Source organism: Scyliorhinus canicula, chromosome 13 (genome assembly GCF_902713615.1).
Source record: "Scyliorhinus canicula chromosome 13, sScyCan1.1, whole genome shotgun sequence".
NCBI classification, from domain to species: Eukaryota; Metazoa; Chordata; class Chondrichthyes; order Carcharhiniformes; family Scyliorhinidae; genus Scyliorhinus; species Scyliorhinus canicula.
In genome coordinates this window covers 94,647,610-94,660,893 of record NC_052158.1, presented here as the reverse complement: position 1 = coordinate 94,660,893, position 13,284 = coordinate 94,647,610, and the positions used below count along the sequence as shown (strand labels likewise).

The 13,284-nt window shown below is 42.0% G+C and overlaps 1 protein-coding gene across 7 annotated transcripts in view; it reads left to right on the top strand.

Moving 5' to 3' along the window:
- ift80 (intraflagellar transport 80 homolog (Chlamydomonas)) overlaps positions 1-13,284 on the top strand; it is a 335,512-nt gene that overhangs the window by 120,242 nt on the left and 201,986 nt on the right. For all 7 annotated transcript variants that reach the window (XM_038815169.1, XM_038815171.1, XM_038815170.1 and 4 more), the window contains one exon: positions 490-627. In XM_038815169.1, the coding sequence (XP_038671097.1) occupies positions 490-627 (138 nt within the window). The remainder of the gene's footprint in view (positions 1-489; positions 628-13,284) is intronic.

Here is a 13,284-nt window from a genome sequence, read left to right as displayed (position 1 = left end):
GGACGAACGAAGGGGCAGTGGTTCTCAGTGGACCCTCCTTTCCAATGTCAGGTCCCTCGATCAGTCACTGAATGCCTCTGAAAAAGGGCCCCCGCTTGAGAGCTGATTTACTTTTCATCCTATCTGCCTGCTGTTGGTTGAATGTTAATGGTGGAAGGATGAGGCCCTGAAATGGGCATTAAGTGTCCACCTAAGGGCCTCAATTGGCAGTGGGATGGGAAGGCTATCATGAAGTTTCCTGCCCTGGACTTGGTCGGGCAGCGGTGAGGTGGTGATAGTGTCCCTCGCCTGTCCCACCACCTGATCTAATGCCTTCCTGCATCCAAACATGCCCTCAGGGAAGGGCAATAGAATTTCACCCAGTATGTGAATCATGGGATGAATATTGCTGAAGTTGAACCATTCCTGTCAAATTATATTTTAACAAACTAAATTATTTATCTTATTTACTGAAACGTTTTTAAAATAACTTTTTGTGTGTATGTTTAGGTATGGGACAGTTATGGACGTCTGTTATATAGCGCCCAGGCACATGACTATCCTATAACATCTGTGGCTTGGGCACCTGATGGGCAGCTATTTGCTGTTGGATCATTCAACACCCTTCGTCTATGTGATAAAACTGGGGTAGGTTTTTAATTAATGTCTCAAAATATTAATACACTAGCAGACAATTGCTATTGGTGTTGTCTCATCATGACCATTCCGCATTACTTGAAGGTTTAAAAACACGTAAGCCCAAACTTATCTTGTTTTTCTTTTTTTTTTAAAAAACAAACCATTTTACTGAGGTATTTTAGGCATATAGAAAAAGTGACATTGTACAGTACAAAAAAAAGTCAAGACACAAATTAAACATAGTGCAAACCACGGCACTGTTCACGCACGGGTAGTCGTCGCCGGGCTACCAGGGAAGCGAAGGCCAGAACGTCGGTCTCTCTCTCGCTCTCGCTCTCTCTTCCTGGACTCCTGTGTCCTCCGAAACCCCAAAGATTGCCACCTCAGGGCTCATTACCACCCCAGTTTTCAATACCAGGGACATGACATCTGCGAATTCCTGCCAATACCCCTTGAGTTTAGGGCGCGACCAGAACATGTGCACATGGTTAGCCGGCCCTCCGGCGCATCTAGCACACTTGTCCTCCAGCCCGAAGAATCTGCTTATCCGGGGCCCCGTCATGTGGGCCCGGTGCACGACCTTAAACTGCATCAGGCTGAGCCTGGTGCATGTTGCGATCATGTTCACTCTGCTCAGGGCTTCTGCCCAGATACCGTCCTCCATCTCCCACCAGAGCTCCTTTTCCCACTTAAGCTTCAGGTCCTCTGTCTGCGTATCCTCAGATCCCATTAGTTCCTTGTAGACGTCCGAGAGTTTACCCTCTCCCACCTCTCCTCTAGAAACTACCCTGTCCTGCCTCCCCTTCGGCGGGGGATGTGGGTAGGGCGGCACCAGTCTGCGTACAAAATCGCGCACCTGTAAGTATCTAAAAGTCGTTCCCTCTCGCCAGCCCAAACTTCTCCTCCAGCGCCCTCATGCTCGGAAAGCTCCCTTCCAGGAACAGGTCCCCCATCCTCACAATCCCCGCCCTCCTCCACAGTCGATACCCCCTCCCGTCCATGTTCCCCGGGGCAAATCGGTGGTTGCCACAGATTGGGGTCCACACTGATACCTCCCTGACATGCCTCCTCCACTGGCCCCAGATCCGAAGAGCTGCCACCACTATCAGGCTGGTGGAATACCGTGGCGGCGGAAGCGGCAGAGGCGCCGTGACTAGGGCTGCTAAGCTAGTGCCCCTGCACGAAGCAGCCTCCGTCCGCTCCCAAACTGACCCCGCACCCACCATCCATTTCCTTATCATCGCCATGCTGGCCGCCCAGTAATAGTTGCTGAAGTTCGGCAACACCAGCCCCCTTCTTCTCTGTTCCTTTCAAGCATCACCCTCTTCACCCGTCGGACCTTCCCTGTCCATACAAATCCCAGAATAATTTTATTCAGCCTCTTAAAGAAGGCCGCAGGATAAAGATGGGGAGACACATAAAAACAAACAAGAACCGCGGGAGAATCGTCATCTTAACAGTCTGCTTATCTTGTTTTTCAATAGTTTTCTCTTGCCTTTTTCTCTTGAAAGTGTTTTCTCTTTCTGATGGTGCTGTTGCACAGATGCTAGCTTACTTGCCATACTGCCTTTCATTCTTCATGTAGAAGCTTTGATAGTGTTTGCAGATAATAGCCAAGCCTGATCCAGTTCTCATCCAATATCCACCTGTGGACTATCAGTAGCGGTCAGAGGGTAATGATGAAGAGGGGAAGCTCAGGCATTTTTTTCTCTTCCTGATCTGAGGATAATTGTAGTGATCGATTGGAGAAGCAAACCAGAGCTGTAATTTAACTTTTTTTCAGAAAAGCAACTCTTGCCTTTTTTTAAAACTGGGATTTTATGTTCTCTTTAAAGAAGGAGGAATGAGGATGCATTGTACTAGCAACCAGAAACTGGTATAGTACAGTATGTAGCTAGCAGACCAAAATGAATCTCGCATTAAACTTATTGGCTCTCGCACATCTGCAGATGTTGATTTCCCCATGCATCACATTTTTAATGTCAATGGCATTGCTTTTTTAAAAAGTTTATAAAGTTCCGTACTAAGTTTAAAATGTTCCCAGAGGGTCCAGTGTACCAGAAATGGCTCCCTATTGACACAGAGATGGCAGTATCACATTAAATTACTGTGCATTGACTTTGTAATGCTTCTTACTTTTGAACTCCTAACAAATGATTATAAATTTCTGCATTGCAGAATTGTTTAGAAAGGCTAACCTGGACTGGTTTATTCTTCTAACATTATTAAAGAGGTGGACAGACAGTTCTTCACTTATAAAATGTCAGAACAGAAGTGTTGTTCTCAGCTGTCAAAGATGTTTATGTATTTCTCCAAAAAATAATAGAAGACAGTAGGGCTTAATGCATGTTTAACACATGAAATCCCCTCGCATTGACTGAATTACAGCTGCTTATTATTACTGTAGTTTCTGCTCTTGACATTTTTTTTCTATTTGCTGAATCTGTTGCTCAAATCTCTTCAGTTCTGGTTCATCAACTTCATGCAGTCAGTCATCAGTTTCTAATACATCAAGGTTGATGGAAAATGTTTTGTTTGAGGACACGTTACAATATTTCATCTGATCTCCTGACTTTTGTAGAATTGTAAACCTTTTTGTTTATTCTGGGATGTGGGTGACACTCAAAAGTGTATTTAATAATCTTTATTAGTGTCACAAGTAGGCTTACATTACACTGCAATGAAGTTAAAATCCCCTAGTCACCACACTATGCTGTCTCTTCGGGTACACTGAGGGAGGTTTCAGAATTTCCAATTCACCTAACAAGCACGTCTTTGACGACTTTATTGCTATTTATTGTTCAATGAGAGTCAAACACATAAAATAGTACTTGAGCCACATATAGACCAGATAAAGTAACTGGCAGATTCTCTTGAAGTACATTTGTGAACCGACAGGTCTCTTCCAACTAAATGCACAAATTATCAGATATATTGGTATTACTGTGCCATCAAATGCCTGATGCTTCATCTAGGATGGCTTTTTAACAATTCTTTGGGATGTGGCTGTCACTGGCAAAGCCACCATCAATGTTGCCCATCCCTAATTACCCTTGAACTAAATGGCTTGCTAGTGTATTGCAGAGGCCATTTAAGAGTCCACCACATAATTGTGGGTCTGCAGTTACATATAGGTCAGACCTGGAAAAAATGATAGATTTCCTTCCCTAAACGTATTAGTGAACCAGATGGATTTTTACAACAATCAATGATAATTGTGATGGTCACCATTACTGATGTAATTCCATTGACATATGTGCCAGGCAAGTTACATTCATGCCACACAAGTGCCAGCCAATGACTATCTCCAATAACAGAATCTCACCACCTCCCCATGGTATTCAATGGCATTACCATTGTTGATTCCACTACAATCAACATCCTTGGGGTTACCATTGACTAGAAACTAAACTGAACTAGTCATATAAATAAGATGGCTAAAACAGCAGATCAAAGAGTGGGAATTCTGTGGCACGCAAACTGGCTCCCCCAAAACAATCTACAAGGCAAAAGCCAGAAGTGTGATGGAATACTGTCCACTTGCCTGGATGAGTGCAGCTCCAACAACATTCAACAAGCAGGACACTGTCCAGGACAAAGGAACCCATTTGATTGGCAGTTCATCCACCACCATAAGTATTTCCTCCCTCCACCACCGATGCAAATTGGCAGCAATGTGGACCATCTGGAAGATGCACTGCAGCAACTCATCAAGGCCTTTTCGACAACACTTTCCAAACCATAACTTTGCCATCTCGAAAGTCAAGGTCAGCAGATGTATGGAAAGATCGCCCCCTGTAAATTCCCTCCAAGCCAAACACCATCCTGAATTGGAACTATATTGCCGTTGTTCACTATCACTGGGTCAAAATCCTGGAACTCCCTTCTGAACTGCAATGTGGGTGTAACTACACCACAGTTATTGTGGCAGTTGAAAAATACACCACTTTCATGGGCAGTTGGGGATGGGCAACAAATGCTGTGAATTAACAAATTTTTAAAAATTCAAGATACAGACCGACTAGAAGGCTATTTTAGTATATGCTAAGGGTCCAGGCTTACGCCCAAGATTCTTGGCTCTTTGTGCAAGTAAGGACCCCAAAACAAAAGTTGAAAAGAAATCTGCGCCATGCAAATTCTAGTGGAATGACAATTTATTATATTGAAATAGCAGTCTGCTATATGGATAGATAAGATAGATGAGACGTGCAGCACGGTGGCACAGTGGCTAGCACTGCTGCCTCAAGACGTTGAGGTCCCAGATTCGATCCCGGCTCTGGGTCACTGTCCATGTGGAGTTTGCACATGTGTTTGTGTGGGTTTCGCCCCCACAACCTAAAAGATGTGCAGGATAGGTGGATTGGCCATGCTAAATTGCTCCTTAATTGAAAACAAAACTGAATTGGGTACTCTAAATTTAAAAAAAAAGATAAGACAGATGAGAATATTGCTCTGTTTGATTTGCTCTGTTTGTCAGCTAATGTGTGGCGCGGTAGAATTTCGATCCAGTGGACTCGTCCCTAACCCTGACACTTCTGCTGTTTTGGTGTTCCCATACATTTTTACTGCTTAAAAGAACACCACCGTACAATACTTCTAAATTGCTCCTGCAACAATTTTACTTTGAAATGAAAGACAAATTTTGCATAATGCTCTCCAATGATGCGTGTTGTATGTTAGTATGAGTTATGTACAGAATAGTTGAGGGGCAATGGCAGGAAACACAGCATAAGAAATATTAGTCATCGGTCATGTACTTTCAGCATCTGGCAGAAGTAGTGGTGAAAAATTGGACGGCCAGAAAATGTGCAACGAATCAATGTAACAGGTTTCTGCTTATTTTCTGCTCCATAGCACCTTTTTACCTTTAATCTTAGCCTGATAGCTTTGTATAAATATAACCCTAGAATCCTGGTTCTCAGGATTTTCTTTAAGTGATAATTCTAATTAAAATGTTATTTAACTAGTCTACTTCTGGGTCCGGGATTCTCTCAGCCCGGGGTCGGGCCGGAGAATCCCCGCGACTGGGCCACACCCCCCCCCCCCCAACCCCGCCTCTCTGTCCCCCGGCCTCTTTTCCTACGCGCCGGCCCCTGTACTCCTGCGCCATGTTGCGTCGGCGCTGGCGCATTGAAGGAGGCCACTGCACATGCGCAGATTCTGCGGAGCCCAGTTGGCACCGGGATCGGCAGCTGGAGCGGCGTGCTGGCCCCTACAGAATTACTCCTGGCAGCGATCCATTCACGCCGTCGTAAAACGTGGCGGCGTTTACGACGGCATTGACACTGCCGCTGGATGGGAGAATCCCGCCCCTGATCTTTCATTTATAGAACCAAATAGCAATTAAAAAAAGACCATAAGTTGGACAAAAAGCCCTGTTACAAAATTGAAGATTACATAGCAATTCAGTTGAATATAATTTTCCTCTGAAAGTAAATACCCTGAATATCTTTTATTCTGTTTACGTTATAAATTAGAGAAAAAATTATTCCACACTGAAACATGATACACCCAGTACCATATCCTGTTAATTGAATAACTCGAGAAATTGTAGAAGACAAAGAACATATCGTGTGCAACAGTGCTGTTGGCAAACTCAGTTTAAAGTTTCCCTTTGAGGATCTTGATGCAGTACGGTTTCAGCTGGTTTGGAAATGATCATTCATACCGTTGTACACTAGCAGTAGACATGCTGTCATATTTTATTCACAGGTAGTATGGAGAATATTAATCTTTGATCTTTACTCTGGTAATTTAGCATTGATATTGAGGTCTCATTGTTTGATATATGCAAGCCTCTTAAAAACTTTCATTTAAAGCTATATTAGTTGGTGTTCAGAAAACTAGTCACGTTAATAACTGGTAAAGAAAGAATCTGTCAATTGTACCAATGGAGAAACAGCAGACGTGGGGGGAGAGGAGGTGGGGAATTGTTGAACAGCTTTGAAAAGAAACAAAGAGATGCCTGAGTCAGCAGTAGCAACAAATGTTCTCCCCAGACATTAGTGCAGTATTTTGAGCTCCAGGGTTTGAGGGTTAGATTTAAGACTGTTGCAAGATTGTAAATATGATTTCTACTACTTATCAATGCTGTTGCCTGTTCATTGTAAAATGTGTATCAAGCCAAGTTTATTTTTGCTGTCATAATAGTAGTTTTGTGACCAGTATGCTATTAATGTTTCTTAAAGAACTGAACCATTCTTTTTTAGGGGGAAGGATTTAAATTAATATTCTACAATTAAGATTTTTCCTCCGTGTTAATTATTTACAGATTTAAAAATAAAAGTTTTCAGCAGTTTGAAATACATTACTTTTCTGGATGTTTAGTACTATTAATAAAAACTGAAAGCTATTAGAAAAGTGTTAATCTCATCACTACTATTATTGTTGCTGCATGTATGGATTCAGTCCACAAATTGTTGGAGTTCGAGGAAAAATTGACAACTGTCTTCTGTTTCACTGAACTTTATGTTTAGAAATCGCTAGAGTGGAATCTTTCCAGTATGAAATATTGTGGTTTCCCTCCTCCTCTTCTCCCATTACCCCCAACCCCCCCTCATCATATTCCCCAGCCATCACAGACATGGAGAATAGATAAATGACAGCCTCAGACACAATGGGGCCCAGCCAGGCCCTCTGGCAGAGTCATTAGTTTCTAAACCAGTAAATCATTACCTTCACAGACAAGGTAAACGTGTGTCTGAGAGTGCAGCCCATCATCCATACCAGATACTTTGACAGTAGTATTCTGCCTGAAAATGCCATGGAAATTCTGCCAAAGTATTAACCCTTAATACACTTTTGTAACATAAGCATATGATTTTTAAAAAAAATTTAGATTGCCCAATTATTTTTTCCAATTAAGGGGCAATTTAGTGTGGCCAATCCACCTACTCTGCACATTTTTGGGTTGTGGGGGCGAGACCCACGCAAACACGGGGAGAATGTGCAAACTCCACACGGACAGTGACCCAGAGCCGGGATCGAACCTGGGACCTCAGCGCCGTGAGGCGGTTGTGCTAACCACTAGGCCACTGTGCTACCCTAACATAAGCATATGATGCCTACAGTGTAGAAGGAGGCCATTCGGCCCAGTGGTTCTGCACTGACTCTCTGAAAGAGCTCCCTACGTAGGCCCACTCCTTTGCCTTATTCCCGTAACCCCACCTAACCTGTACAGGGCAATTCTTTAAGCATGGCCAATCCACTTAACCTGCATATCTTTGGACTGTGGGAGGAAACCGGAGAACCTGGAGGAAACCCACGCACACACTTTGAGAATGTGCAAACACCACAAGACAATAACCCAAAGCTACACAGACAGTTGGAATTGAACCGGGTCTCTGGCACTGTGAGACAGCAGTGCTAAGTACTGTGCTGCCCACAGTGATCATTAGAATTATACTTATTCTAATGATAGAGAAATAATGATTTGTGAACTAGGTTCTACAGATCATTGCTCGGCACAACATCGAGGGCCGAAGGGCCTGTTCTGTGCTGTACTGTTCTATGTTCTACAGTAATCACAGGATGTTGCTTCTTTTATTAAACACCCAACAAAAATATTTGTTGCTATCCTCTCAGTCTATTGGGATTCACTGAACTTTATGTTTAGAAATCGCTAGAGTGGAATCTTTCCAGTATGAAATATTGTGGTTATATACTGTTATATATTGTGATTTTATTAATTCTCTCCTCAACAGCAGTTTTTATATGCATTCCTTGCTTGTCATGTCCCAAAGTTTATGGATAACTTTAATGGGAAATAAAACACTGTCCCTATTTGCTTTCAGTGACATCATTAATCACTCCCAGTGAGCGTGCAACATGGGTAAATTAGCTGCAGTACTTAATCTGTAGTGACCCTACACATTTTATCTTTGCTCCATTTGCCATTTTACAAGGCTTTATTAAAATATATATTTCCCTTTCTTGGAGATCTATTTTGGTAGTTCTAGCAATTGAGTAAAAAAAAACTGAAAATTAGTAAAAGACAATAAAGTCTGCAATCGCAAGGAATATCAGTCAGAGAATTGAGGCTGGAATGTTGTATCCCTATTCTGACCTGTATCCCCTTAGCATGTCTTCCCCTTGGATTGTAGAGTGAACCTTCAAGTGATGCAAATACATTTATTTCTCTCGCATTGCTGCTCTCTATCCGAATGGGTAACACTGACAATACATGAACAATTGTGTTGTGTTGATGTTTCTCAGGCAAACCAAGTACATCTCTAAATTGAAGCTTAGAATATTTGCATTAACGTAACAACTAAAATCATCCTAAACTAAGACAGTTGTACAATAATTGAAGCCACCATGTCCTCTGATTCAGTGTTCTGATTTACGTTGGTGCAATTCGGTTAGCATTGAATTGAAAACAATTTTGGACTTTATACAATATAAAGTTTGCAGAGTTCATCCAAATTGGTTTGGTTTTTTTACTTCAACCTAAGTCATTCAAGATGATTCATTTTCAGAAAATCTGCCTATTTTTGTTTGAACCCATGTGCAAACGGGTGTTCTTCGCTCCACCAAAATGCATTTTTTTGGGGGAAAACTTTGACTACAAGAACCACTGAAAAATCCCAAGTTCTGCAGTCCCAATTAGATGGTCAATTCGTGAAATGAGTCCATTAACAAGAATTAGACCCTGCCACAGACAGAGTTTATGCATTTATTGTCCTTGATCAAAATGTTTAAGTGTATGAGGTTAGTTTGTTTTCTTACCCTCCAGATTTGATTTTTAAAATTCATTTACAGGATGTTGGTGCTGCCCTTGTCCTTCTGGATGGTAATGCTTGAGGGTTTGGAAGGTGTGCAGCCTCAGGAACCTTGAGTTCCTGCAGTGCATCTTATTTTGTAGATGGTACACAATGCTGCTGGCATTGGGATTGAATGTATGTGGAATTTGTCCCAAGTTAGATGTTTCCAATAGCACGCTATTGTGAATTTAAAATAAAGATAATTATTTGTTCACAAACACTTGCCTTGGAGATTTAACACGCCGTCTCACACACACCATCACGTGCACAAAAATTAGACACAGGTGAAGGAAAAGAAACACAATTACAATCTGGAAATGTTTTCTTCTGTTTTGTAGCATGCCCAAAATTACTTGGATACATTGATGCTTTAGCTGGAGTGAAAGTCTTGTAAAAGCAGAGGATTCTCAGTAAGCTGCAATGTTTCTTGTATTCAGCTCTCAGGTGATCGTGAAATTCAAATATTTTTGGGGGAAGAGTCCTTCTCCCACTTGCAAGTTTTAGTTGTATATTACCTTTGATGTACCGTCAATTACCACGAGACGAGAATGCTGAAACAATCGAGGCTTTATTGCGCAAGATGTTGTGCCTCCTGCAGCTGGAACTAGAATGGAAGCAGCGCAGGAGAGCGTACACTTTTATACACTGCCTGCTGGGCGGTGCCAGCAAGCAGGGATTTACTGTAATACCTGTAATATACGGGCAATGCCGTAATACATGCAATATATCACTAGTGGTGTTTACCACAACCTTGACTGCATAGTTGTTTTGCAGCTGGTTTGATGGCTTAGATGGTGCTTCTAATGGTATCCATTGTGGTGCTTCTGATTACAGTAGCTTCTGCTGTTATTTTTAAAAAGAACAGTTCACAGAGGTGGCTGTCAACCATGTGACCTGTAACAAGTCTAAGTTTGTCCCTCCAATAAAGGTGGTGGGTTGGGCTGATTATAGCCATCCACACATTTGAGAGTTTTGAGATAGCCAGGGGCTTTTGTAATTGAATGACCCATTCCATTTAAGTTACCCTTTTGAATGCCTTTCAGAAAAGGACATTGAGTTTCGATGTTCCTATGGCCCAGGGTGAAGTAGAAATGTGGCTCAGCTGATATGATAGCCTTGTTCTGTAGACAGTTCATCCTCAACAAAAGAACTAGTGAATTTCACAAGTGGTTGTAATTGTTCATATCTTAAAAAGGTATTTGCGTGAGTTTCAGGTCTATTAACCCTAACCCTAATATTGCCAGTCACATGATATGTTAACAGCAATCTTAACAGCTGTTGTATCCATTTTAAAATATAGCTTTGAATTTTTTTTTATATCTTCAAGCCTGCACTGGACATGCCCAGCTCTAATTTATATATTTAAAGGATCTAATACCCTGCACTCTTGTACAGATGTTTAACTATAAACCTTCAGCAGTATCACCCAAGGCAAAGCGAATAAGGCATACCACATAACCTCTCAAAGTCACTCCCACTCTGCTGCTGAAATCCAAGAAAACCTCAGAAACGAGACTGCGTTTTGCAGCCCATGACTTTTCAGGCTTTACCCGTTTTTTGACATCTGTCTGAAATGCCTAAAAAATGGACCCCACAAATTTGGCAATAGGACTTTAGCCTACACAAATTGGGTACATGCCATTTCACTGTTAAACTGATACGCTTTGCAAGTGTTTAATGTCTGAAAAATGGGTACAGAAACGTATACCAGTTTCTAAGCCAGAGAGTTGTACATCCAGATTTGCAGAAAATATGAAATTAGGAAGCGTAGTAAGTTGTGTAGATGGGAGAGGGACATAGACCGACTGAGTGGACAAAACAATGATGATAGGAATGTTTGAAGTCCTTTCAGGTCCCAAAAGGGCAAATTAGAATTTCTTAACAGTGATCGATGTGGAGTTGTGGAAAAGCATGTTGTTATACCTCCATCAAGTCTGCTAAATAGAAATTCGAAATCCCCGTTATTTACTGAAAAAATGAAGCCGCATGATTCCATGTTTCAAAACAAATATTTTTTTCCTATTGTTATGACCACAGCAGATGCTAATTGCTGAGCAAACCAAATCTTAGAGGGAAACTTGGCTTAAAGGCCACACCCTTTTTCATCTGTATTCGAAAACGAGAAAAAAAGTACTGACTCCGCAACAAGAAGTTCTGTCATACTTTACCAACACGAAGAAAAGGAAAGTTAAACACACAAGGTTTAGTTATGCGTTATAATTAGCCTTAATGGGAAGCATGGTAGCATAGTGGTTCACATCTCCAGGGTCCCAGGTTCGATTCCTGGCTGGGTCACTCTCTGTGCGGAGCCTGCATGTTCTCCCTGTATCTGTGTGGGTTTCCTCCGGGTGCTCCGGTTTCCTCCCACAGTCCAAAGATGTTCGGGTTAGGTGGGTTGGCCATACTAAATTGCCCTTAGTGTCCAAAAAGGTTAGGAGGGGTTACGGGGATAGGGTGGATATGTGGGCTTCAGTATGGTCCTCTTTGTAAGGATCGGTGCAGACTCGATGGGCCGAATAGCCTCCTGCACTGTAAATGCTATCACTCTATGATTCTTACAAACCATTCTGCCCAAAAGACTCCCTACTTGGTCAGAATTACAAATACATACCTTCCAGGCAGCACTCTTGTACAGATGTCTAACTATAAACCTTCAGCAGTATCACCCAAGGCAAAGCGAATAAGGCATACCACATAACCTCTCAAAGTCACTCCCGCTCTGCTGCGGAAATCCAAGAAAACCTCAGACACGAGACTGCGTTTTGCAGCCCATGACTTTTCAGGCTTTACTTCTCCCAGCCCAGAGCTGTTTACAGGATGCCTTCCGCTCTCAGCTCAACATCTCTCACATATTCTTGTTTCCCCTTTCGTCATTGATTCCATTGTTCTCAGCAAGGAAAACATAGGTTTTTATATTTTGGAATCATATTCATATCCCTATTGCTCCCAGCTTTGGGAGAAAATATACCTATGAAAGCATTGCAAGATGAAAAAGCTTTTTCCTCCCTTTTCCTCCCTTTTACACACGCATACAAGCACACCACACCGCCATCTTTGCAGAATCACAATATTCCACCCAAATATATCCAATTTTAAAATCCATTCTCTCACTACACAAGAATCAAGTAAAGCAAACCTCACTAACTGTCGTAGATAATTACTTATATTTGATATCGGAAAACACAGTAAAACCCAACTACATATACTTTAAATATTCAATTGAACCCTCCCTTCTCCACTGTGATTCCCCAGAAAGCCTTTGGTTACTTATCAGGTTCTCGGAAGATGACCCACATTCTTGGTGTTAACTTCAAATGTTTCCACAACTGCTTTGTAAGGGCTGAGACTTTTCAGCTTGAGATTCGCTCAGTCCCTGCAAAGTAGCTTAAGTAGAACATTAGAAACACTCCTGGTTTTTAATAGCTCTAGACTTTGGACCCACATTTATTTCGCAGTTCCTGGTATTTTTCTCTCTGCCTGATTGCAAGCTGAAATACTTGTTTTTTTCACTGAGGTTTAGAATCATAGAATCATACTGTGGCTTTCTTTTCCTAGCTTCAAGCTAACCAAATCTTCCAGTTTTTTCCATTACTAATTTTGACTAAACGCAAGCTCTCACCTGTGCATTAAACAATAAAGTTGTTATTTTCTCTGCTAATGTGCAGGCTTGGCTAACATTTAACCAAAAGAGTAAATGCTGGGAATTCTCAGTTGGTCTGGCAGCATCTGCGTCAGCAGCAGTTGACGCAGGGCAATAGAGGAATCCCGGATGTAGGTGGGGAGGGAATGGACCAGAGGAGTGAAGATGAAGTCAAGATAAGAGGAAAAAATTTGGTGGGGCAGGAGCATGCTGACACAATGGGCCTGCCAGGACAGTCCTTTTTGTGGATTTTGGGAAGTAAGT